The sequence below is a fragment of the Hydra vulgaris genome, chromosome 10 (genome assembly GCF_038396675.1).
Source record: "Hydra vulgaris chromosome 10, alternate assembly HydraT2T_AEP".
Taxonomy (NCBI): domain Eukaryota; kingdom Metazoa; phylum Cnidaria; class Hydrozoa; order Anthoathecata; family Hydridae; genus Hydra; species Hydra vulgaris.
This window is the reverse complement of record NC_088929.1, coordinates 867,196-895,185: the sequence shown is the minus strand read 5'-3', so window position 1 is coordinate 895,185 and position 27,990 is coordinate 867,196. Positions and strand designations below refer to the sequence as shown.

The following is a 27,990-nucleotide window of genomic DNA, read 5'->3' as shown; positions in this document are numbered from 1 at the left end:
GATCATAATCAACCTTATTATTTGAAGATAACATATAATGATCTACAAAATATTGAGTTTGTTCCACATTCTTTATACTGATTAATTATTTAAATGTTTAATAATTGAAAGTTTTTTTTAAAAAAAAAGCAGAGTAAATATCGATTTCTGTTGATGCGCAACATTTACTAGTTCAGTTTTTCATCAACTCTCTAAAATCACTTCACTCATCTTAGTAAGTTTTGCAAATGGGCTTCTCATATACAAACAAAATGCTTTATCAGACTTGTCTATGAAATTCTACAACTTTTTTGCAATACATCGATATTATAAAAGAATTGATATATACATATATATATATATATATATATATTTATATATATATATATATATATATATATATATATATATAATATATATATATATATATATATATATATATATTTATTGATAAATGTTGTATACTGATAGAAATATTACTATCCTTTGTTTAAGAGTGATCAATATCTTCTTTTTTTTTAAATAAATCAAATTAAAATATTTTGAATAAAAAAAATACAACTTTATTATGGAATTTAATGTTTTATGTCAGTCGGCAATCGTTAGCCATATTATTCAAATATAAAACAAAAAACCCGTATAAAAATTACAAGTTTAGCGTTGCAACGGCATCTGACGTTAAGTATACATAATCCGATATTTGCTAATTGCCGGAATCAAAGTTAAATAGTAAAACTTTTTTCCAATGCCTACTAGCAGAAACCAATACACTTTTTTGTTAAGTAGTTATCTTTTGTTGCCTGCGTCTTTATGTTTCCAGATATCCTTGGAAAGTTCTGTATCAATCCTATGCCTGGTTGCTTTAAATGATTTAAGGTGGTTGGCAAATCTGAGCTTGAATGCGTTTTCACTGATACCGATGTAAGATTTTTCCGTAAGACTGGGATTAGAGTAAGCAAAAGTGGTTTTATATACAACATTTTTTTGATAGACATCGGTTATTTAACTGGCCTGCAGTTTTCTAAATGCAGTTGCAATTTATAACATTAGCGGTGAGTTTGTTGCGCAAAATTTGTTGGTTGTGTGAAATAATAATTGATCGATTATTTGGCATGTAGCTGTAACTAATTTTTATTATTTTTCTGTTGAAAATGTTTTAGAGCTTATAATGTAATCGAAAATGCAAGTCAATTAAGTTTAACAAAAAGTGTCCAATTTTTATTACCACATTTTCACTGAAAGTAGGATTAAATCATGTAATATTTCTATTTCGTTTATTAGTATTAGAAGGATTTAGATTTCAATAATATTCGAAATTGGTGTGAAATCCAGACTTTTCTAATCCGTCATTTTTTTTTCTCTCTATTTTTTGCCGTATAAAAATATAAATACAAACAATATTTCCAATATACAGATGGCCAGGGCAATAAGAAGACACAATTTGTCTTATCGCCAAGTCCCGAGATTGATTCCGTAAAAAATGAATAACTTCGTAAAGAGTATATAAATGTTGCCAATATATATACAATAAGACTTTATTTTAAAAAGATAAAACAATAACAAAACGTTACAGGGTCATTTAGAGTTTGTTTTTTTTTAAGTATATAAAGATTAATATAAATTTGCACAAAGTAAAACTTGCAATTTTTTAAATAGGAGCAGCATTTAAAAAATTTTTTTTTGCCTGAAGAATTGGAAAAAAATCTATGTTAATTGAGGTTGGTAAATGTTTTAAAATACTTGGTGGATGAATGAAACTAACATGGATACAGTTCAACGTACTATCAGGTTTATGGTAAAGTTGGAAAGTGTAGTTATTAAGATTAAATGTAACATCAAGGTAGTTACCAATTTTCATATGAGATTGAATGGAAATACAGAGATTGTTTTGTTTGAATATTTGAGTAAAATGCTACTAAATTTTTTCCATTTTTGGACCGCTTGCTGTTGCAACGCTAAACTTTTATTTTTTGTAAAGGTTTTTATTTTATATTTTAATAATATGGCTGATGATTGCCGAACGGCATCAAACTTTAAGTTTCATAAAGTTGTGTTTTTTCATTTAAAGTATATATATATATATATATATATATATATATATATATATATATATATATATATATATATATATATATATATATATATATATATAACTGCGAGTTTTAGGCAACAGAATACATCACTAAAGGCACACCCACATACAATCACTGAGTGAGTGTACATTAGTTTGAAAATATAAAATTCTACAAAGATTTTCATGATATGATATTTGTAGGTCACCTGTGGTATATACTTCTTCTTTACTTGATATGTTCTTGAACCCTTTATTTTAAATCAAATGAGTCTTGTATATATATATATATATATATATATATATATATATATATATATATATATATATATATATATATATATATATATATATATATATATATATATATATATATATATATATATATATATATATATATAAATATATATATATATATATATATATATATAAATATATATATATATATATATATATATATATATATATATATAAATATATATATATATATATATATATATATATATATATATATATATATATATGTGTGTGTAAATTAAAAATAATTCATTTACGGTGACATACTGATTATTTAACCTAAAACTTTGTTTAACTTTAAATGTGATGTTTTGGCAAATATTGTTGGAGCCATTTCAAACTAAAAACCTTACAAAAGCTCGTTATTTACAATAATAATGTCATTGCTGCATTTTATTATAAAAGTTGTATAATATAATGCAGTAATGACTTCATTTAGCATAGCAACAAAAAATGGTTTTAAAAAGTGAGTGATAACTAGGTTGCCATTATTCCGGTTTACAATTTTATTTTTTGAGTAGCAATATTGCAATTTGTCAATTAGATTTGCTTGCCTGATTTTTCTAGTATAATTATTTGGGATAACTAAAAGTGTTTTAGGATAATTTCAATTAATTATACCTTTGCGATATTGTGCATGTTCAACAATTTCAGACGTTTTTCAGTTCGCTTTCGTTATATTTTTTTGACATTCAGCTGTTCGCGTTATCTTTTTCCTGGTTTCAGCCGCATAAAAAGCGCCACATGTACATTCAAGAAAGTAAACAACCAGTTAACTGTTTGGTGGTAGCTTTGATTTAATTTGGCGTAAAATGTTCAGTAAAGATCTTCCAAAACAAAAACCTGTTTTTACGCCAATTTTTCGAAACTCAAGTCTATGATTAAGGAATAAATTAGCAACCCAAGGAAGTATAATGGTATTTTTTTCAATTAATTTGTTGGTCGTGTTTTTGTTGGGATGGATTTTTATATTTTAAAATTGCTAGAGAGAGAACGAAGCCAAACAAATTTAAGTTAAATAAACAGTTTGTCATCGTAAATGATGTATTTTCAATTTTATATGGAAAAGTACAGGAAAGTACTGATACATTAACTACAAGTTTGGTTGGGGCAGCATGTTTTTTTAAAAAGTATAAACATATGACAAAAACAAATACCACCAAAAAGAAAAAAGAAAAAGTCATTAAATATAATAACAGTCAACAAACCAAATGAAAAATCACACATTTTAAATAAAGAGTTTGACTGGATGTTATTCTTTTAGAATGCTTTTTCTTTTTATTAAGCTATACATCTTTTATTGTCATGAAATATACTATGACAATATTATTGTCTTGTACAAGATAACATAACAATAAAAGTTAAATAACACTTTTTATCTTCCTTTATACAATGTATATAGTCATTTTATATACAATGACAATATAAATTATATACATAATGTATATTCTACCTTGAAAAATGCTTTTGAATGAAATGAAATGTAAAAAAATTTTTTAGTAATAGCTGTAGCAATAGAAATATAAAATTTGTGAAAAGTATTGATTATTTAAAGTATTTCTATTCAGCAATATCGTTTTATTAATAATAATTGTTGCCTTGTAGTATTGTGTATTTAATTTTTTTACAAATTTTGGGCAGATATTTTCAGTTCATTTAAACTCTATGTATCAAAAACAATAAGTACAATTTTTGATATTATCTATATAAAGTTTTTTTTAAATTTATTATTTCATATATACTAAAACTAAATATAAATCAAGTTGTTAAAAAATAAAAATAAAAAATAATCTATTTCTGTAATAATAATTAAATGAATAACTTATAACCTGACGACTCTTATGAAACTGTGAGTTTTTATTATTTAGATTTTATAGTTATTTTCGAGTTAAAATAAAAAATGGCGCACGCATTTAACAACTACAAAAAAAAATATCTACAAAAAGTTGGCGATATAACTAAATATTTTTGACCAAAACTAGATTTTATTTTTAATTTACATGTTTATTTGATCTGTGTTTTATTATGAAAAAACACACTTCTCAATGTAATTCAGACGTCTTTTGAACGTTCCACGCTTACCAAAAAAAAAATTTGTTTCTAAAAAGTTCTAGGATGTTCAGAACGTAAACTGAACGTACATTGTACGCATTTTGTACGCGCAGCGTTTGCTGCGTAGCTTATATTAGGATTTTTTTTCTTTAGGTAGTTTAGATCATAAAAATTTATTGTAGCTTTTATTTTGTACTTTTTCATCAAACCTCATTTATCATTTTTTACAACTTACACAGTGTTACAAAATGGGTTCTAACGTTGACTTTCTGACCCGAGAAAACCCTTTTGTGGAATGATAGCCCACACTATGGGGATAACTTGGATATAAGTATTAAAATCAGATTACAATGTCCTGGCAAGTTATTGACAGGGCCGTACCGAACGACAAAGATTTTTTTTTTTTTTTTTTTTTTTTTTTTTTTTAGAAGCCAAATTTCAGTTTTAACCGACATAAACCATAATTTTCGAGTTTTCCGTCAAAAACCGACAGAATATAGTACAAAATATAGGTTATTCCAATAAATATGAACTAGGTAAACAAAAAGACATTTTCTGACAGTTTATCGTGTATCTAAAATGAAAATTATGCTTTAAAATAAATATTCTAATACAAGAAAAAATCATTCTAAAATGGCTCTTTTCACAAGCAATGTTTACTATTAAAGTCCACAAGGCAGCATTGCAACTTTTTACTGTATTCAGGATGATGGTTAGGTCGTTTGTACCTTTGCCAATGCACTTGAAAGTTGTGATGAATTGCCTCTGTTGCTTGTTCTGAGTAAAGTCCGAGAGCTTGGCCGTGCTTGTCAGTGAAATCTTTCACATGAAAAAATACAGCATGAACCTTGGGTGTCACAGAAACATTTTGCAGTGCCACATAAGCCACTCTGAAAGCTTCAATTGTTTGTACATAACTTGGATCAAGAACGAATCCAAAACAGGTAGACACTACTGCATTGAATTTTCGAAATACATCAACTAATGGTATTGCAGCATAGCATGAGTGTTTCTCGACAATAGATTGAAGAAGATCAATATTTTTTAGCAGTTTCCTGCACTCATTTCCTGCTAAATGCCCTCCATGATAAGGCTGTTGTTTAATGTGCAGTGAATCAGTCCAAAGAGTTCCTTGAGGGAAAACTTTTAGTAGGGCAGCAAAGAGATGATTGAAAACACCAATAAGGAGATGCAACTCCATTGGCGGTATGAAGTCCAAAACTAATGTGCCACCAGCAAGATCATATACAGGAGAATGAACAACATTCATGTAATCACGAGCTGTTTTGATGTTTGATCCTGCTGCATTGAAAAGTGAGACATTCTGATCAACAGATTGGAAAGTTCTTAATTTTCCTTGATTTAAAAGGTCCTTTGCACTTGACTCACACCAGGTGCAGGGGTGTGCACGTAAGTGTGCTTGGAGACCACAAATTATATTTGCCAGTTTTAGGTCACAGGACAAAACAAAATCTTGGTCTCTCATATTGATCAATTCGAAAATTTGAGACGCATTTGAGTAGTTTTCTTGCAGGTCCTCAGAGACAGCAATAATAAGTTGCCGCTTAACTCCAGTGTCCTTGAAAGACTTGTTTTTGCAATTGAGTTTTGCTGGGGGAGTGTTAGAATCACAATTTAATTTAATAATTCTAAGGCTTACTTTCAGGAATCCTCCCCCACGGTCAATTCCAACTTTCACAATATGATTGTTTGATGTGCTTTTCATAGAAATGAGTTCATTTTTAAGCTCTTTGAAGTCCTTGCAATGAATTACAGTCCTTCCACATCCAGCATGATCTTTAATCAATGAACTCGTGAAATGTTAAGAAAGCTGCTTTCTAACTGCATCAAAGTTTACAGCATAGTTTTTCTCAACAATATGTTGTGAAGTTGACTGATTAATTGTAGCAGCTAGTCTCTTGATGCAATTGTTTGAAAGCCCTGTGTTTGCCTGAACTTGAACAAGTTCTTTTATACTAATTGATGGGTTTGGAGGAAATAGTTTTCTAGCTGATGAGGAACCTAAAATAAATGCAAATATTGTTTAATTTCGAAATTTCTAAAATATCTTTTCATGAAAGTTAAACTTTTACCTGGCATTAATGGAAGCATTCTTCCACCTTGTGGTTGACTCAATCGAACAGTGCCATGTGGAGAAGAATCCTTACTTGAAACAACAAGAGCAGCAACTCGTTCAGATGCAACAGGATCCTTGGTTGCAACAGCAACAAGGTTATTTCGCAAAGTGCCCTTTGTGCAATGATGAGGTAATCCTCTTCCAATAATTGAAAAACAGTCAGAGCATCGTTTTTGGATAGTTGAAGATGGAGTATTTTGTGCTGGGCTCTGCAAAAGCTGAGTTTTCTGTTGACCATTATTTCTCAGTTTTCCAACAGAACAAATCAAACAGTCACATTGTGTGTCTCTAGTTTGAGGTCGAATTTTTATAGTCTCAAAATTGTAAAGTGATGGGAGATTGATGTGTTCTCCAGAATCTTTTCTTCTTAAACAAGAACGACACTTTTCACAAATTCCAAGTGGAACTTTGTCATTACTAAAATCGATCCTATCATTGAGTATTGTTTGGCATTTTTCTTTTAGGAAAGGTGTCAGTTCCCTCTGACATTTACTGAAGCAAAGAAAACAGACAGTTTTCCTGCAGTCTTGGTGGTTTTTTGCTGTATTCGGCATTTTTTTGTAAAATTAGATGTGCGCAGTTTTGCTCTCGTGAATAAAGTAAATAAATCATGCCTTTTCCCGAAATTTTTATTTTCCCGAAATTTTCCCGAAATTCAAAAACTGTCTTATTTTCACAATTAGAAATAATTTTTATGAAAAGTTAAACAGAAAAACAGAAGATTAAAAAAAATATTATATTTGTTTGGTAATAAGGAAGCTTATCTTCTTGATATCTTTTAAATTTTCAACTTTTTTTTATGTTTTCATAAAACATAATGCTCTTTATGCTACAGTATGTTTGTTTACTTGAATTTAGAATTATATCTTACTGTAAAAATGCGAATGTGTGCGTAATCAATAAATTCAGAAAATTTAAACATCAATAACTTGCCAGGACGTTGTAATCTGATTTTAATACTTATATCCAAGTGATCCCCATAGTGTGGGCTATCATTCCACAAAAGGATATTCTCGGGTCAGAAAGTCACGGTTAGAACCAATTTAAAAAACTGTGCTTACTTCTCACTTCTACTTCACAGTACTCCTTTTCTCTGTGTTATCTCTTGGCTATTATTTTAATCTTTCCACCTACAATTTTTATAATAATTGTTAAGAAAAATTGTTTTATTCTTATTCTATTTTAAGTCTTACTTTACACCATGGTTTTCTGTTTCTAGACATCTTTTTTGAAAACAATTATTTAAAGAAGAGTTATCCATTCATTTTTGCAAGATATTGAGACAAAAAGGTATTGTCTGACACTAAAATTCATAACTCTCAGAATTCTAATGCAATATTTTCATGTTGTATCACATATGTTAGGTGAAGGTAAAAGTTTTAGGAAAATTTTAATGGTTTTATTAACAACTTTTACTTTATTTTATTATTGAATACTCTTTTCCGTCATTCAAAAGAAACACGTTAATCTGTTGTTAAATATCCTAAATACTTTAACTTTAGTTGCTAAATTCATTTGTTATTTAAGTTCTTGCACAGCTTTTGTATCATAAAAACGTAAAGTTATAGTGTTGCCATACCCCTATATAAGAATATCAGAATTAATTGTCATAGTTATTTGCAGTAAACAACTGAGTTTAGTATGGGTTAAAATTCGCCAGCCACGTTACTCCGCTGGCTGTCACCAAATCGATTCTTAGTTAATTATAAGGAGTTTTTAATTCTTAGTTAATTATTAGGAGTTACCAATATATTATTAAAATAATATGTTGGTAATATTATTATTACTATTATTTTTTCTTCTCAACAAATTTTTCTATTTTTTAGGCACAAGAAGTTTATCAAGTAATTAATTTGATTCAACAAATTTTTATAATTTTTTTGAATTACTTTATACAAACAGAATAGTTTTGTGAATAATTAAGATTGTTTGCTGGGTCTTGCATTGAGCTCCTGTTTTTGAAGCTACTATCTGTTTTATCATAAAATCTTTTTCATCTAAAGTTAAATTTTTGCTTTTAAATGAGATTTCTTTTACAATTGACTTTCACTAACCGCTTCTCAGTACAATATGGAGGGACAATATGCTACATTAAGCGCAACTTTGACATTTTTTTTATATCATTCTAGAGACTTCTTGAAGTAGTAGATTGCAGTCAAATCAGACACATCTATTGAGGACACATCATGTTTTTTATTAAATGACAAAGGGCATTTTTTTAAGTACTCATATTATGGTCCATACAACATTCCTTTCATAGTCTCACAAAATTGCTCTAGAGAACTCTCTTTAACTCTCTCTAAATTATTTAACAAGTGCTTGACTGTGTTTTCTTGCCCGCTGGAAAATGGTATCTGTAGCTTTTAGGCCAAATTTCTCACATCCAGCTATAAATCAATTAATTTACTCTCAGACAATCAATACATCTTTTGATCTTTTTTATTCACGGCTGACATGCTAACGGTAAATTGCTATGAATGAGAGATTTTATTGTGTATTATATGACTAGGGCTATTGCTCTTGACATCTAAAATATTTGATAAACTTGGCAATCTCCTCATTTCATTGCCATAAGTATTTTTATTGCCATATACCTCTAAAAGCTTGTTTTATATTGTATATCTTGGAAAGTTTTTCAATTCAAATCATTTCTTTCGAACCGCTTTTCTGAATTCATCCTCATAGGCCAACACTCTTTCTTCAAAAGTGTACCTCAATCTATAATCCTTGATACTGTTTTGTTTCTAATCTACATTATTGATTTTCTTAAAAACCTTATATCTAAAGTGGATTTAAGCTGGAGTATTAGCTAAATATAAGCGAAAACAAAATGAACCACAACTGAGGAATTTTGTCCTGCTGTACACAGTAGAAATCCAATTAATATATCAGTTTGATAAAGTGATAGACTCATGGGTGAATAATGGCTGGCTGAAACTATATCAATTATATCAATGATGAAAAAAGTATAAAAGGTATTGTCCCGTTATTTGCAGTTGAACAGAAAAACAAATAAAGATACGACCTGTTATAAACTTTCGCAAGTTAGATCATATTAATTCAAATAATGTCTCAAATGATGCATGTAATAAAAAAGTGAGAAAATTGTTGATGACAAATTTTCAACGCTTGATCTTAGGTGCGCCTATCTTAAACTTCTTTGTTTTGGGTTTCTTTATGCGCAAAAAAAATTAAATCTTTATTCTTAGGCCGTGTGTTGAATCTCAATGCAGGAATTAGAAAATCAACTGACCACAACATTGATGATATAATCGTATGTTTAAAAATTACACCAGTTTAAAATGTCGTAAACAATTTAGCACATTATGGGTTGGTAATCAAAGAGCCAGAGCAATGTGGTACTGTATAAATGTTGGGTTTGCAACTATTTAGAAATGAAAAAAAGAGCTTTGTTGGAAGCGTGGAAACATCATTCTAAAGTCACAAGATATCAAAAATGAAAAAGTAACATGACGGAGACTTTTTTTAATTATGTGGTCACTTAATAGATAACTATCCTGTTGGAGGTTGGCTCATAATTGTCTGCAGTTTTATAAAACGTCACATTCAAGGAGACGCTTGGGATGATCAAATCGGAAATCAAGCTCAGTCATGGTGTATCGAAATATTTGATTGCAAAATAGTGATTTTGGGTGAGGTAAATGAAATGCTGAAAGGATTCAAAATGGAGTAAAAGTGTGGTGTGATGCAAGCAGCGTGACAATAAGAGTTGCTATAGAATACGATGACAATGCATACAAGATTGAGAATACAGACTGGCTTTAAAGTATTAATGATGCCATGCTTATTAATATTGCTGAACTAGATTTTTGGTGCTTGAGAAATCTACCCGCAAAAAGAAAGAATTATGCGGACTAAATGCATCATTTTTGGCGTTAATTGGAAAGTATATACAGTGCAACGAAGATACCCGCATGTATTCAGAAAAGTGTTAAATAAATGAGAAGAATGTGGGCGCAAATAATGTCAATGTAATTAAATTGATCCGGTAAAGATATAATAGGAATATGAAGTGCTGAATGTATCAGAAACATGGTATCGCATTGCTTGTTATCTAACTCACTATAAATGGTTGCCATATTTAAGAATGATTTACTGTGGACTAAGTCGGTTTGCATTTGGAGAAAGTACCCTCACTAAGATTAGTAAAAAGTTAGTAATTCAATTAAAATGCGTATTTAGGGAGCTTGGCCCACCGCAAGAACTATCAATCATATAGATTGATAGCTCTTTCACCGCAAGAAATAGCAAATAGAGCGGTGTTTAGATCCAATGAACTTTTAAACATTTGTGAGATAAGGTGATAAAAAAAGACTTGTAGATATGCATATAGACCATCGGGAACTGGGATTGTTGAGCCTAACCAACACGCAGTAAAATGAACTACGAGGGCACACATACGTTTGTTACTAGCGGTTTTTGGTACAATGCAAGACCAACGATGGGAGCACACGAAGAATATGCACCTGCCTTTCAAAAAATTAAGTTCGTCTAGTGTCTACCAATTTAAGGATTAGGGTTAGGGTTAACAGGAAAAAAAGGTTATTTTTACTGTTAAACGTTCCTTTTAACCCTACAACCTTTTAAAAAAATTTCGAAACTCAGAAAAGATCACAACGAAATATGAAAACTTAAAGAATCTGAGAAAAAGTTTATGTTCGTCCCGCTGATGCAAAAGGTTGGAAAACTGGTATTGTAACTAACATACTTACAAACACAAATATTAAGCTTGACAGTGTACCAAGACATGTATGAGGTGGGAGAATAGCTCAAATTCTCCTCAAAAGTCTCTCTCAAAATTCTCTCTAAAAATTCTTTCTCAAACTTTTCCTCAAATTTAACTAACGCTTAAAAAAATTTTTATCAGTAAATAAATGCAGTGATTTAGAAGATTTAGGTATTTTTGCCGCACAAATGGAAGGTATTCAAGAAATAGTTGTTGGTGCTGAGGAGGAAATTTACGCCAAATGATTCGTTGATAATTTATTACCAGCAATTAGACAACCAACCAGAGAAAGAGGAAAGCTGCCATATTTAAATGACAATGTTTCTTAAGGATTTTAGTTCTTGTGGAGATGTGATAATGGCTGATTGTTATAAAACTTTATGGTTATGTAAGCAACTATTTTTGTAATAATATTATTGAGTTAAGGGATGTAAGTTATTACTTCTTGTCATAAGCTCCTTTTTGTATATAACTACGCCCCCCGAGAGTTTTTGTTTATATTTTGGTTATAGTTGTAAATAGAATTTTAAAAGAACAGAGTTAAATAAAAAGTAAACAAAGTTGTTATATTGACATTTTCTTTTAGGCAAGGTCCAAAAACGCATTGTAAAGTATTTGGACCCACTCTATCTGCCAAGCTTGAGCCTCTCTCACTTCATATTAAAGTTAATAAAAAGAAATACTGTCGTGTTTGCTGCTTAAAAGAGCTATTATCTCTAGTTCCATCAACTAAAACTCAATTTTGTCAAAATCAATTATGCGTATGTTTTCCATTTAGTACTTGTTTACTCATTTTATTCTGATAGCAATAATAGGCAATATTTATTACAGTCAAACAATAACACATTGGCTTCTGTGAATAAAAATTTTTAAAAACTGTCAAGTAGTTCTTGAGTAACTATTGAATAAAAGGTGACGAATTTCATATAACCAAAAACTATTATATCTGATTATTGCCAAACCGAATTCAAGAAGTTTTAGTCAGATGTTTTTGAAATTAGGTTTATATTAGGAAAAATAAATATCAAGAAAAAACTGTATTAGGTGTTGAATGTATTTAATTTAATTAATGCTACAATTTATCATAAACATTTGATCAGATATATTCACATATGCTTTGTGATGATATCAAAAATCTATATTTTCGTAAATACCATTGGTGGTAAATCTCCCACTTAAAATTTAAATAAACAGTCCATTTCTCCAGACAACATAAACAAAAAATTGTATATTCAGTTCTTATGCTAAGCAAGTTTAAATAAGTTCCTATTAATAAACAAATAATGAGATACAGGAAATATGACGTACAAGATATATTAGACTTTGGTATATATACAACTATTTAATCGGCAGAGACAATAAGATATAAGAAATATGAGACATAAAATAATAAAATAAAAGCAATATTAGATTAGAGGTATATAAGATATATGTTAATAAGTAGATGCAAGTAAAAGATAATGAGATTTAGGAGAAACGAGATAATGAGTTGTACCACGTATTAGATATAAGAATTATTAGATAATAAAGTATTAAAAAGTATATAAAAATGAGGAATTAATAATAAATATAATGATCAACTAAGCCCATATGTTCATAGATGACCTTTTAGTACAAAAAAGATGATCTTCTGTAGTTTTTTAAAAGGAATATGTCCTACTTTGATATTTTAGGCCAATATCAACGCCAAGTCGAATGTGTTTAGATTCTTACGCTAACAGATCTTTAGTGTCTTTAGGATTATCTATTAAAAAATCTATTCCCGATCAGTTTGGCGTCAAAGTAGTTTGGTGATTTATATATCTATATATATTTATTTATGAATTTTTTTTTTTTAATTTCAGAAATATTTTTAAAGTTTTATATTGTTTTCTAACATCCTTGAGCGCAAGTATATGTTTTGAAAAAAAAATTAAAAAAAACTGCGAGAAATAGTTTTAAAAGTTGGACATTTATCCTTTAAATAAAAGTGTTTTATTTAAAGGTTTTTTAAACTTTAGAGTTTTATTAAAACTCAATTTACTTAAACATTGCTATTGATCATTTAAATACAACATTTAGAAGATTAATTAGCCTATGGCAACATTTTTCCACCAAATTTTAGAAGTGAATATAGCGTCTTAGTTTCCATGCCAGCACTGGTTTGACACTTTTTAACTTCTTTTCAATAATGGTAATCGAATTCTTGTATTCCTGATATCTTTTTTTTTATCGTAAATTTATCTATTTTATTTTGTATTGCTTAGTTGAATTCTATCTCTTCTACCGCTTCTATTCTAACTTTTGATTTTGTAAATTTTAAACATTTCATTGCAAAACATTGTAGGAATTCGGACGCATGTTGTTTATAACTTTCTGAAAATTTTAAATTATGCACTCTTTGCAGTTTGAAACGTAAACAATTTTTGGAACTTGGTCTTATATTAATCTTCCAATTGACATTAATATTGTTCAATAAGCTGGTAGATAACAAAGTTTGACAACGTACTGTCTCTTCCCAGCACTAAGTTCTTTTTAGATTTCCTCTCTTTATATACTCAAGGTACTTTTTTAATATAAATAGATAATAGACCACCATTATGTCAATAAATCACATTGAAAAAATTATTGATCACAAATTGTAAAACTTTTTTTTTTCAGATTTTATATGTGCACATACATATCTCTTCATGACTGCTTTCCCTTATTTTTCATTTGCTTATGCTTATACTTTAAATTCTGTCTTAAGCCCCTTTCCGCCCATTTTATCTGTTTTAGTTTTATCAGGAATTTTCTGGATTAGTCTTAAATAGATGAAATATATGACATAATAAATAATAATTTCCTGTGGTTTTTTTTTTTGTGAGTTATTCATTATTATGTTTGTATTTTGTGTGTACATAAAACTTGTTTTTTAACAACTATATATTTTAGCAATCAATCATATTTGCAATGAAGGTTGGACAGGTTATAGAAAACATTGCTACTTTGTTCAAAGTACAAATGAAATATTAGGTCAAACTTGGTTAGAATCTTTTTCATTATGTCAGTCTAAAGGAGGAAATTTGCTTAGTATAGAAAATCAAGAAGAAAATGGATTTATTCAAAACAGTTTAATCAAAGATAATGGTGACTATTGGATTGGTAAAACACTTTGTTTTTCATACTGCATTCAGATAATTATTCAAGCATAATTTAAAAAAATATGTTTTTTAAATAGGCTTAAATAAACTTTGGAATTACAGAAGGTTTGTGTGGTCTGATAATACCTACACACAGTTTTTCAATTGGATTGGAGATGAACCGGACACTACTTATAATGTTGAAAATTGTGTAGAAATGAACTCCTATGGTTGGCGCGACTATGAATGCAATACTCTAAATGGGTTTATTTGTAAAGTTAAAAGAGGTTTTAATATAATCATTTATCAACAACTTGAATTTTTTTTTATTATTTTTATGGTTTTTTATTATTCTGTTAAAAATAAATCTTTTATAAATTTGTTATGATTAATTAATATATCCTTTCTCTTTATTTAATGATATTATTATATCAACTATGCATGTTATATTCCATATACTTTAGAGTGTATTAATTTTATTATTATTAATAACTTTTTTGTTATTATAATAATAAATTTTTTTTTTCATTTTACATTTTCTGTAATTTGTTGTTAACTTGTTAATTAATTGTAATCCCAATTGTCGCCAATGTTGCCACTTTATTTAATTACATTAAAAATATTTCTTTTCAATATTTTTAGTATTTTAAAAAAATATAGCAATGTCTACATAAAATATTTATTTTGAACAGATAATACCTGCATCTAGCTACTTTTTTGAAAAAGGCAATTTAAAAGACTTTATGGTAAGCTTAAACTTTATGTTTTAAAGGCTTATATCTCTTCATTATCTGAAAGACTAGCATAGCCTTTTAGATAAAGCATTATCATATTATAGCCTATTAGATATAGCATGTGAAATTGTGCTAAACTTTTAACTGTTTTCTGTTTTGTTGATAATCTTAATGTTTTTGCGATTTTGTCCTGTTGGTAGTACTTATGCAATTAATTCTGTTATTTTCTAATGATGGTTGTTCTTAGAGTTTTTGAATATCCTGTGTGTTGATATCCGCTGGATTCGGCGTTCGAATTTTTTGAAAACCAACGGATATCAAATAACAGATCAATAAAACTTTTAATATGACAAAAACAGCGAAGGATGAATAAATTCAACTTATACAAATCTTTCTTTGGTTTTAAATAAAACTTATAACCATTATTTAGATAACAGCGATCTTGTTTTGAAGCTGAAATTAGTTGTTATTGAAAATACTCGGTCAGATTCTATAGATGTTGGCTTGATTTAACAAATAGCATCAACTAGTTTTTCTAAATTTTTTGCTATCTTTTGTCAGCATATCCACTTTAAGCAACTCAAAAAAAGATTTATATTCTCGAACATATATAGAACACTTACACTTACCAAATGACGAGTTTCATTTAGATTTACGTGTAACTTAAATGTAAAGTATGCCTTTCTATACGCCCAATTATGATTTTGTCTTGCAAAAAGTGATTTCTAACTGTTAATGTTTTAAAAAAATAGGCAACTATATGTTTGTTTTTGATATTGTCTTTAATACTTAATATATTCTCAAATTCATCTTTTCATATTTCGAACCATCATTTTAGCTTTACCTTTATCTTTAAAAGAATCTTTTCTACCACTATCAGTATCATCTTCATTCAATATTGCATTGTTATTATCATCACAGAATAAATCACAGTATAAATATTGAATATGTTTTAATTTTCTCTTTTTATAAAAGCTAAATTTATGCCATGCTGGAACATAAAAAATAAAATTGCTGGGCTCGCTCTAGAATAATTGATCATCTAGGAGCACCATACTAACACGAGTTGATATATTTTTGTTTTTTTTATTATTCACTTCCGAGGCCAATCCCACAAGGCCGAGAAGACCACTACAGATGAGGACACTACTTAATAGTGATTATAGCCCTCTCTCAACTCTATAACACCGAAACACAAACCTTGACGAACAAGGTTGCTGCGCGGAAAATAAAATTGAGCGAGGTACTACCAGGGACGTGTGGGGATCGAACTCGGAACCTCTCGCTTATGAAGCAAGCGCTATACCACTACACCACTACCGCATAAGTGATGTACCACTTCACTATACTGCATTGTAAAAAAACAGACAATTAAATACTCCCTCTGTTCTAAAATCCTGTTCCGATTTGCATTCGATGTTAAAAATTATTGAAAATAAATTTTACATTGAATGCGTTTTTTTTACATTGAAAAATTGAATTAAAACGTTTTTAATTAAATTTTCTATATAAATTTAAATCCTTTTCTATAATATTATGTGCAGTTCATGGCAATAATTTTATCTTTTACCACACACCATTCATTTTTAAACAGAATATTTTTTTATTAAAAATTATGTTCCGAAAAAATGTTCCGATTTGGTAAAAATGAATTATTAATCAAAACTTTAATAACATTGTTACATTTTTAGTGGAAAAAAGTTATATATAGTAGTAGCTTTTGTAAAACTCTTATTTAGTATTAAATTATTTAATAGTGGTTAAAATCTTTTAGTTTAAATGCTTTTTGCTTAATATATGACTTTATTTGTTTTTAAATCTGTAACAAAAAAATCAGGAGTTTAATTGCTAGCGCTCTTATTATATTACCTGCAATAATAATAAACTTAGAAACAGACAACATTTTGGTTTTATATGATTTTAAATGTGTTTTGAATATTTTTAAATGAATAAAAGAGAGAGAGAGAGACACCAACAAATAATCTCGATTTTTTATTTTTCATTATATTATCATATATTAGCATGTGTAGACAAAGAGATATACAACAATAAGATAGATATCCTAAATTATTATTCGGTTTGTGCATATACTGATTGTTGCATATGGTGCTCCAAAATAACCTAAACGAATAAATTAAGTACCGCAAAAACCATAATTTATAAAAAAAATAGATCTTTTTGCAAAAATATAGAAGTGGCGCAAGGCTCCCTCAATACATTGTTGTCGAGGCCCTCGGATAACATTTTTAAATAATTTTTTATATTATAAATAAGTCATTTTATTGAAGATACTCGATTTTTTTTTCATCAAAATTAGCAATAAAATCATATCGGAATAGTATTTTGGAACAAAAAAAAAACGTGAAATCGGAAAAGTATGTTGGAACGGAGGGAGTAACATTTAACAAATTGAAAAATTAAAAATTACTTGTATGTTTAATGTTTCGTAGTGTAGTACTGAACTTCCTATTACTTGTCAGCGTTTTAAATAATATTGTACTAAGTTGAACCTTTTTTCCTTCTTAACTTTTATGAATGACTCCCGTGATGTCGGATTCATTATTTTTCTGTTGACACTTGCGAAAATGTACATCTTCTAGTTGCTCTTATCGTATTTCCATTGACAAAAGCTAGTTTAGTGACAATATCTTGTTGGCAACAAATTGTCATGAAATCAAACATTGTTTTTTGTTTTGTCATCACTGGCTCACCTTATCACCATCCTCATGGCTTGACTTACTTAGCATTAGTTAATGAATCATTTTTATATGGTTTATCATTTCACTAGTAGATTGATTGCTGTTCAAAATCTTTGTTTAGCACATTATATTCCGCTTTTCCATTTGAACTTTGGTTTATTCTTAACATATTATTTATTATTAAATAAGAGACATTAATTTTAAATGATAAATTAAAAATAACTAGAATTATTGTTTTGTCAATACAAATAAACTTTTAAGATTTATTTGAGACTAATTATTATAACTATATAATTTAGTGTAAATAATTTTTACATTTAGAGACGTGATTATAAACATCCAGGGAGTTTAGTTTGTATACAAATTATGTTTAATTTCACAAAGAGGTATCAGCATTTATGCATAAAAAAAGACTCTCGTATTTTGTAAAACTACATTATCTTTTACGTTTAAAAAATATTGGATTAGAATTCAAGTTTTGAATTCTCTAGATATTTAAAAAAATTAGTTAACGGATATTGGATACGTTTAACGAAATCAGATTTAAATATTTAAGAAGACAACTGCATGTTATCGTATTCCATTTTTCCATTTAGAAACGCGACTTCATGTCTGAAACTCAGTTTAATGATTCTTAAATTAATTAAGTTAATAAATTAGGCAAGCACTTTCTTTTTATCTTATTTATATTAGTCAATATCGCAATTTTGCTCTTATATATAACCTTAACCCTAACCCTGACGTCATGGTAGGACTTCGGTAAGAAATCTGAAAGTTCTTTTTTTCGTCAAATTATAGATTTTTTTTTGAAGGCGACTTGTCTCAGCACTTTGGGATTCTTTAAGGAAAAATATCTTTAAACCCTACTATGCCGTCGCTAATTGATTTACACTTGTTAAGTTCCATACGGAACACAACTAAATCATATGTTTTTAATATAATAATTGCTGTTTGAAACGAATAACCAAAATAACTTTACTCTGTTTTACCAAAAAGATTACATGACTATATATATATATATATATATATATATATATATATATATATATATATATATATATATATATATATATACGCATGTATAGTTTAGTTTGAATAGTGTTTACAAAGAATTTCGCTGTGTGTACAGCATACAACAATTGTTATTTATCGCAAATACTTCTAACTTTTTTATCAAGTGGTCTAACATAAAACTTGCATCTACCTCATTTTCTTTTCACATTAAAATTACTATTATCTTTTGCTTTACTTTCATCATTACTACATTTTGTGTATTTTTGTGGATCGTTGAGCAACATTGAAATACGTACTTCAAAATTTTGTGATGAAACATTTGCAAGTAAATCGTAAATAGAATTGTGTAACTTAGAAGACAAATTTGTACATTTAAAGACAAAGTTTCAGTCCTGACTGAAGTTGGTTTGCCACCAGAGATTAAGGGAGTTTTTTTTAAAAGCAATCTTCTGCAATGCCTCTTATGTTTATTCCATGTAGGATTTAAATGCATCCAAATTACAAAAGTATTAGCATCAGAAATGTCTAGGATATCGTAATATTAGGCCACCTTATTTATAAAAAATAGACAAAAAAATAATAGATTTGATCAAACAACAAAGAGTAGACTTCTCGTAATTGAGCTGGTAAAAGTTTTGTAGGAATTTCTTTTTTATTTTTGCGCATCGTTCCAACTAGATTCAGTTTTTCTCCTAAAATTCCAATTCAAGAGTTTGGGGCCCTACCCAGGAATACAACCCGTATAAATTTGTGCTTTCAAGACATAGGTGGTACTAGAATCACACAACCACCATAGGTTTAACCCATTTATAACCGCTTTAAGTTTTATACATTGTTTAAAGGAACAGCGTTCAAGTCACGAGTTGGAACAAGCTCTTCATCAACAGTTACATTTTCATACGATCAAAAACTATTTAAAAGTGTACGTAGCCAAATGTCAATAACCTAACGAATAGGTTCAAATTTGCCACTGCTGCGTCTTAATAATTGAGTTGTTTTGTCACCAAATCTCAAAACTTTTGAAATGGTATAAAAGCGCTTACAACTCATAATAGAAAGAAAAATCTGTTAGCCATCACTAATGTCCCATTTAGGTCATGATCAGATTTTGGTACCTACTTTTCTTTAAAAATAGTTTCACCATCTTTATTTGATTTAGTCAGAACTATATTGAAGATTTTTGGGGTTAAAAAAAAAAATTTAAGAGCAGCATTTATCGACTCTGTCATACGTATTGTATATGGTGTTAATACTGGCTTCAATTTCAAGACATTTTGCGCTTAAAAATTTTTTAAAATTGTTTAGTCTTTCTTTTTGCCATCTTATATTTCTTTTTTGGCACTTATGAACGTTTGTTGTATTGCAAACTTCTATTTCTATTTCTACTTTTTCATTAGTTTTATCTGGACTTTTTTGCTCAGTTATATCGTTATGTATATTTCCTATTCCTAATAACCTGATTCTCTCTTTACTATTTTTGCCATAAATGCTGCTAGTTTCTCTTACTCCACCACGAGTTCAACATCTCCTAGCTCCTAATACTGGTGTTGATTTATTCTCTACTTTTGGAATTGCCGGAGTATCTACATATATATATATATATATATATATATATATATATATATATATATATATATATATATATATATATATATATATATATATATATATATATATATATATATATATATATTTATATATATATATATATATATATGTATATATGTATATATATATATATATTTTCAGAAGTCAAGCAAGTACCTTTAATTGATTACTCGATCCCAAATATTATTATAAAGATTTTTTTTGAAAATATCTTCATGTTTCTCAAATGAAACAAATACTAACAACCAAAAAGTTTTTTTTTAACAACACCTTTTTTCTGTTTGCTTATATCAAAAGTGTCAAAAAAACAAAAAGAAGTTTAATATTAAATGATAAAAAGAAAAAAAATTAAAAATTAGCAAACACTTTCAATATTTTTAACCCCCAAAAAAAAATATCTTTATTAGAAGTATTAATGCAATTTAAATTTAAAATTTGTTTGAGGTTTAATTGTTAAAATAATTGATATTTGAATTTGAATGTTTTTGATTCAATATATCACAAGAGAGTTCTTAAAGTTTTAATCTTAATTTGTGTTTTTTTTACTATTTGTTTAAAGAACTCCATGTTTCACAACAATTTTCTTTTATTTAATGATTAGAATTTTGATGTGGTACCAAATTTGCAAGTAAATAAAAGATTATTTGAAAATGGTTCTGCCTTATGCTTGAGAGGTAGTAAAAAAAGAATAATAAGATCAGTTTGGGTAATAGAAATAATAAGATCAGCTTGGAAGAGAGAAGTGATAAGATCAGCTTGGGAGAGAGAAATAATAAGATCAGCTTGGGAGAGAGATTTAATAAGATCAGATTCGGAGAGAGAAGTAATAAGATCAGTGCCATAAACATGGGATAAAATATTATATCTACTTTTGTTAAAGTTGCTGTTGAAGATTTTTAAAAAGTCTGAAGAGCCTATCTTCTGAGAATAATTGAAAATTTAGTAAGCTGAGAAAAATAGATCTTATCACTAGGCTGCCCCTTTATATACAAATTTTTGCAATAATAACAGGCATTTGTTCTTAAGAGTGTTTTTTTTTTTAAAAAGATGAAAAAATATATACTATTAGATGTTGCAGCTGCACAAGAAGGTGAAAACCAATAACAATAAGTGTTCAGTTAGGTTTAGGGTTGTATTATGTAGAGCGATGATAGGTTGATTTCTAATGAATGGCAAAAGATTTCTAGAGATCAATGCATACTTGTAATCAACTAAAGGAGAAAAGAAGAAACTAAATAAATCTAGGTTTAGAGACAAGACACAAATCAAGGAGTAAAGGTAGAGTGATTAATTTTGTCTGCGAATTGAGCCATAAAGTTAAATATATGAGTAAGAAATTTAGAAATGCAGAAATTATAGCTTTTAGTGCCTGCAGGATCAGTGGTGTTAGAGCCAACTGATTCTGTGTGATGACCATTAAAATTATCACTAACGATAAAATTGACAGAGTAGTAAAGAAAAAAATGGAAAGTCGACTTTATCAGAAATTACATCTAAAAAAAAAGAATCTTGAGATGAAGAAAAACGATGAAATAAAAAGAACAAACCAATAGAGAAAAGATAAACGGAAGCACATATAGGGAAGGTTAAAGCTTATAAACTTTATTTCTTAAAAAACAGGTAGATTGATGCAAAATTATATCTCCAAGCCAAACAGGTGACAATTAAATCAATGAATACAAAAAGTTCTAAGTCATTTTTTTAATATTTGACTTTTTGATGAAAATTTGTGTTTTGAAGACAGTTACACCATTGCATAGTAAAACATTCTAAATCCTCTACGTACACGTTGAATGGAGAGCTGAAATATTGTCTGTAAACTAAAAGGTTCTAGTTTAGTGAATTAGAAGATTTTTGTGGGCAGCACTGAAAAAACCAGCTGTGTTCTGCTGGTAGATGTTTTTAATCCAATTTTAGTTTTGTTTTGCTTACGAGTTTGAGGTTATTTGGGCTTATTTAACAATTCATGTCGTTGTTTTAATGAAAAAGACTAACAGTGGATGAAGAACCTTGTACTAGCAGTGGAAGAAAGATTAAAAATGAGGTTATGTGGACTAAGAGTGTTGTTAAAGAAGCTAGAGTGAAATGTAAAGAGTACATTGACTACAAAGGAATAGCTATACCTGCTACTACTGTTGGAAAAGATTGTAGGTGAGATTGTATTGCAATTTTGATACCCAAATAGCCTTTTAACAAATTTACAATAGGCCTTTCATAACATACCATGCATTGGAACATGTTTTCATAAAAACGTCTTAGATAAAACTAATCCAACACGTTCCATATCGTTCCATTTAGGCTAGTGAATTGACCTTAAAAAGTAGGCAAATGTTATAGCCGAATTACTCACACATCATTTTTTAGAGTGTGGCTATGGCATTTAGGCCTACCTTCAACATTTATCTCAGCAACATCTAATAAGATATTTTGCTTTCAGATGCTCAAAGAAATGTACGGAACTTCTAAAAAACCAGAGCGACGAGATCTTCGCACGTATGAGATCGTTAGAGACAGTGAACGAGCAAGATGTGTTTCTACATTAGTTGATTACAGGAATGAAGGTGAAAACTCTCCGACCTAAAAAGGAAGGTGCCCAAGGAAGAGTAGCTCATGACTTTTTATTTAAATACGAGGTTTTGGTAGGGATGCCAAAGAAAGGAGGTATGTGTAAATGCATTTAAAAGCCTTTATGGTATTAAAGTTAGCCGTATTTGACAATTGCACTCCCTTTTCTACGCTACTTTAAAGACAAATTTACGTTAAGATTTGGCCGTCCCCAGATAAACTTTAGTTGCACCTGTGAGGAGTTTATTTTAAAATTACGATGCCCTCATCTCAGTGATGCAGCAAACCTTTGATTTTTAATAGTGTTTCGTACAAAATAAAGAATAAATATATAAAAGACAAGCTTTTTGTTATTTTCCTTAAAGATTTCAAAAAGCACCCATATATTTTTTGTGTTTATTAAAGTAATAATTTTGGATTTAATAAGTTTTTTCTTGTTCCGCGAAAAAATAGTTTTTATGACTTAGAACGTTTTGTATACATCGATTCAATTGATGTCTTTTCAATTCAAAGGATAATACTCTTAATACTGATATTTAAAGAAGGGACAGCCAAATCTAAATTAGTCTTACAAAGAGCAAGCTAGTCTAATTAATTTTTTAAGAGATAAGATTCGACTGATGGAAGGTTACTTTAGAGACAACAAATATTTGTTAAAAATATATTAAAACTGTTAGGTGATGGGGATTTTTTTTGTTTAATTTATTGGGTAATTTTGAAAATTGTTTAAGTTCAAATAGAACTTAAATCATAAGAAATTAGAGCAAGGCATCTCTAGAAATGTGCTATGCCTTCTGCTAATTAAACCAAAGTTGTAATGTAGGGCTCCTTATATGGTCTTTACTATGCACACCAAATGCGTTAATGGGGGCACCATTCATGTGTAACATGATACTGTTAATACTCTGATATTTTACAGCTGTTGATTGAAACAGTCTCTCTTAGAGCTACCACAAAATTTTAAAAAAATTTACTATAAGCTGGCCTGATTGTAAACTAACAAACTAAGCCTCAGAGTCCTACCCGCATTAGGAGAGAGAAGTAAGAGTTGCACTGTCACTATCAAAGGGGTGTAAGTAAATGTTGTTGCGTAGAATCATAAAGTATTTGATCGAACATTTATCACCCTAGGTAGGAAACAAGATAAACACATGTTTATATCTACACGAGTCTAAAAAATAAAGAAGGGTTTGTGGCTGGCCAAGATAATTTTCTACCTACCCTTAAAGTTTTTGAATCGGAGGTCTTCTAAAAGATAATGGCTAGATGAGGTAAATATATGCTGAAGATGAGTTTTTTTATCTAGATACTATCTCTAGCCTTAAGTAAACTGAGAACTCTGTGGTAGAAGATTTTTAAATCAGAAATTGTTACCTCTAACATTTTCTAAAAATAATAGGCCTTACAAGGCAGAAAATTATGGGGCAGGTATTAATAAATTTTATTATACTATTAGCATGGTGGAGGTGATGATCCTTAACCTGACCTGGCATGGAGTAGATAAAATAAATTACTTTAAGTTGCAAGTACTTTAAAACATTGAAAATATTTTTTTTTAATGTCTTAGAAAAAAAATTACATATTATAGGATGTTAAAGATGGGTAAAGTGAGCATTAGTTTTTTAATTGGAGTCACAATTACTTGCTCAGTTTAAACTGCATCAGAGATTTAAACAGAACACAAAGGTAAATGAAGTAACTTAAAGGTAAATAAACATTCTGCAACAAATTCATTTAAAGCACAAACATACATACAGTAACACATACACATACATGCAAAACAAATACACATAAAGTAACAAAACACAAACATAAATAAAGTCACTAAGGGCTGAATGAACATAATAAAAAGGTTCGACTGAACACGTACATAAATACATAGTAATTTACAAATGACCAAACATATTAACTGAGACATCTCTAAATATGTAAAAAAGCATTATATATATATATATATATATATATATATATTTATATATGTATATATATATATATATATATATGTATTTATATATATGTATATATATATATATATATATATATATATATATATATATATATATATATATATATATAAACTACCGTGCAAAAGTCTCCGCTCATGTGTAATATTTGCAAGGAACAGTAAATGCAATACATTTTAGGATGATTTTAAATATATAAAAAGAATAAAATGTTAATAAAAAAAGTTGATGAGGCCAAATCATAATTTTGCATACTTTTTCCTTTTCTTTTTGTTTCAAATAATTTTGTTTACCTTTGTTTTGTTAAGTTCTGCTGCTAAAAACATGGCAGAAATTTTTCTATATGAATAACCTTTTTCACGTAAAATACATATAAAGTTCTTCAGTATTCTTTATTAAATTTAAAACTGCACAAAAGTTTTAACCAAAATATTTTTTGTATGCTTAGGTTTGATAGTAGCATGATACTTTCCAGCATGGTAAGGATGTTTTCAGTAATTTTAATTGGTTGCTTTTAATAGACTTATATTTATATTTATACTTGAAAATGGCATTAGTGTGCGCATTTAATGTCTTGAATTTAATAAAGAATTTGAGAAATGGTGAAAGTAAAGAAAGAATATTGTGAAGAACTTCGTGGCAAAATATGTATTTTACGTGAAGAAGGTTATTCATATAGAAAAATTGCTTCCAGGTTAAAAATATCCGAATCAGGTGTGAGATATGCTCTACAACGATTGCATGATATTGGTTCCAACAGTGGCAGATCACGTTCTGGAAGACCAAGAGTTACATCACGGCAAGAAGATACGTTTATTTTTGTGTCCAGCAAAAGAAATAGAAAAATTCCAGCCATAATTTTAACAGCAGAACTCAACAAAACAAGGGTAAAGCCAGTATCAACTGATACTGTAAAAAGAAGACTAAGATCAGTCAACTTAATTGGACGCGTTGCTGCACGTAAACCTTTGTTGAGGGCAGTAAATAAGAAGAAAAGATTGGAATAGGCAAAAATGCATAAAAATTAGGGATCAGAAGATTGGAAGAAAGCTCTATGGACAGACGAAAGTAGGTTCGAACTTTTTGGTACCCGACGTCGCCTGCATGTTAGGCGTTTACCTAATGAAAGAATGCTTCCTCAATGTATACAAAGTACTGTAAAACATGGAGGTGGTAATATTATGCTTTGGGGATGCTTTGGCTATGGGTTAACTGGAGATTTAGTTAAAATCACATCTACCATGGATAAACACATGTACCATAATATTTTGGTTAAGCACGCGATTCCATCTGGTATTCGTATAATTGGGAAAGGATTCATCATGCAGCAGGACAACGATCCAAAACATGCATCTGGATTATGCAAAAATTATTTGAAACTAAAAGAAAGGGGGAAAGTTTGCAAAGTTATGACTTGGCCTCCTCAATCACCAGATCTATCACCCATCGAAAAGTTGTGGGATGAACTGGATCGGAAGATCAGAGAAGCAGGTGAAACATCTTTTATCAATCAGCAAATGCTATGGGAACGTTTGCAAAAAGCTTGGAATGAGATAACAGCGGAAACCATGAATAAATTATTAGCCAGAATGCCAAGATTATGTGCTGCTGTTATACGCTCCAAGGGGTCTCATATTAATGAAAATAAAATTTAACATTTACAACTTTGTATATTAACATTTTATTGATTTTATATATTTAAAATCATCCTAAAATGTATTGTATTTACTGTCTAATTCATTGTTGAATAAACAATTAAAAATAAACGCAATTTTCTTGCAAACTTTTGTTACTTTATTGAAATATTACAAATGAGCGGAGACTTTTGCACGGTAGTGTATATAATATATATATATATATATATATATAAATATATATATATATATATATATATATATATAAATATATATATATATATATATATATACAGTATTGGACAAAACATTTGCAACCAACATCGAACAATGCTAAAAAATGTTCCTAATTTCACATGTCTTAAAAACGAAACGAAATATACTACCACAGCAAACAGTTCAGGAGTCTGGAGTCATAACATGCCATGACATGAGCAATCAGCTGACAGGTGACAGCACACAGGCAGAATTTTGTTGACAAGTGCCGTTTTGCAGCGGACAAAGCAAGTGCAACTTTTTTGGTTCGTTTCATTTTCTTAAGTCTGGTCCGTGTCAACGTCACGGAAGTTTTTACATAATTAAAGGAAGTGCCCAGAAGTTTGCAAAAGCATGCAGAAGCTTCCAGAAAATTCCAGAAGATGCATCTGGAAACATCCAATAGCATCCAGAAGTATCCAGAAACATTCAGAAGCATCCAGACGCATCCAGACGCTTCCAGAGGCATCGAAAAGAAGCATTTAGAATCTTCAAGAACAGATTCACACGGGTTCATTTTACTATATAAGAGACATGTAAATCGACATGTAATTCAGTCAGTATATGGAAGTCAATCAGTCAGTATTATCAAGACAGTTTATCGAAGTGAGTTTTATCAAAGTGTTTTATCGAAGAACATCAATACAAGAAGTGAAATACAAGTAGTGTTTCATTACATCAATACAGTCCACATCCAACCAAGACGTTGTGTTTTCACGGAGTATTCTTGTATCATCACAAGGTAAATGTAACACGACTGGCCTTGAGAAGCGTGTTTATTTTTTTTTATTATTTTTATGTCTTTAAGTGCAAAAATGGCTCCCGACAGTCTTGGATTGGAACTAAAAAAAGGAAATTAATGGCTATTACGTAAGTGGAATGTCACAAAAAAGTATTTGTGATAAATATCGAAGGAAAAAATGAACTGTATCAAGACTATGATTCAAATATCGCTCTAAGTGGAAGTTGGCAGCAGATAACTAAGGTGGAAGATCGCGGTTCGCCACTTCTAGAGAGTATTCTATGATCGTCAGATCCGACAAGAAGGATCCCTGGAGTTCATTAGTAGAGATACAAAAGCAATTAGAGCTGTCTGTATCCGACCGAACAATCAGACGACGCGCTGTTATAAG

General features: G+C 29.1%; 1 protein-coding gene across 1 annotated transcript in view; it reads left to right on the top strand.

Annotated features, from left to right (window-relative positions):
• LOC136085710 (uncharacterized) overlaps positions 1–27,990 on the top strand; it is a 174,700-nt gene that overhangs the window by 58,124 nt on the left and 88,586 nt on the right. The window contains exons 9-10 of the mRNA XM_065807029.1: positions 14,197–14,406; positions 14,483–14,671. Coding sequence (XP_065663101.1) covers positions 14,197–14,406; positions 14,483–14,671 — 399 coding nt within the window. The remainder of the gene's footprint in view (positions 1–14,196; positions 14,407–14,482; positions 14,672–27,990) is intronic.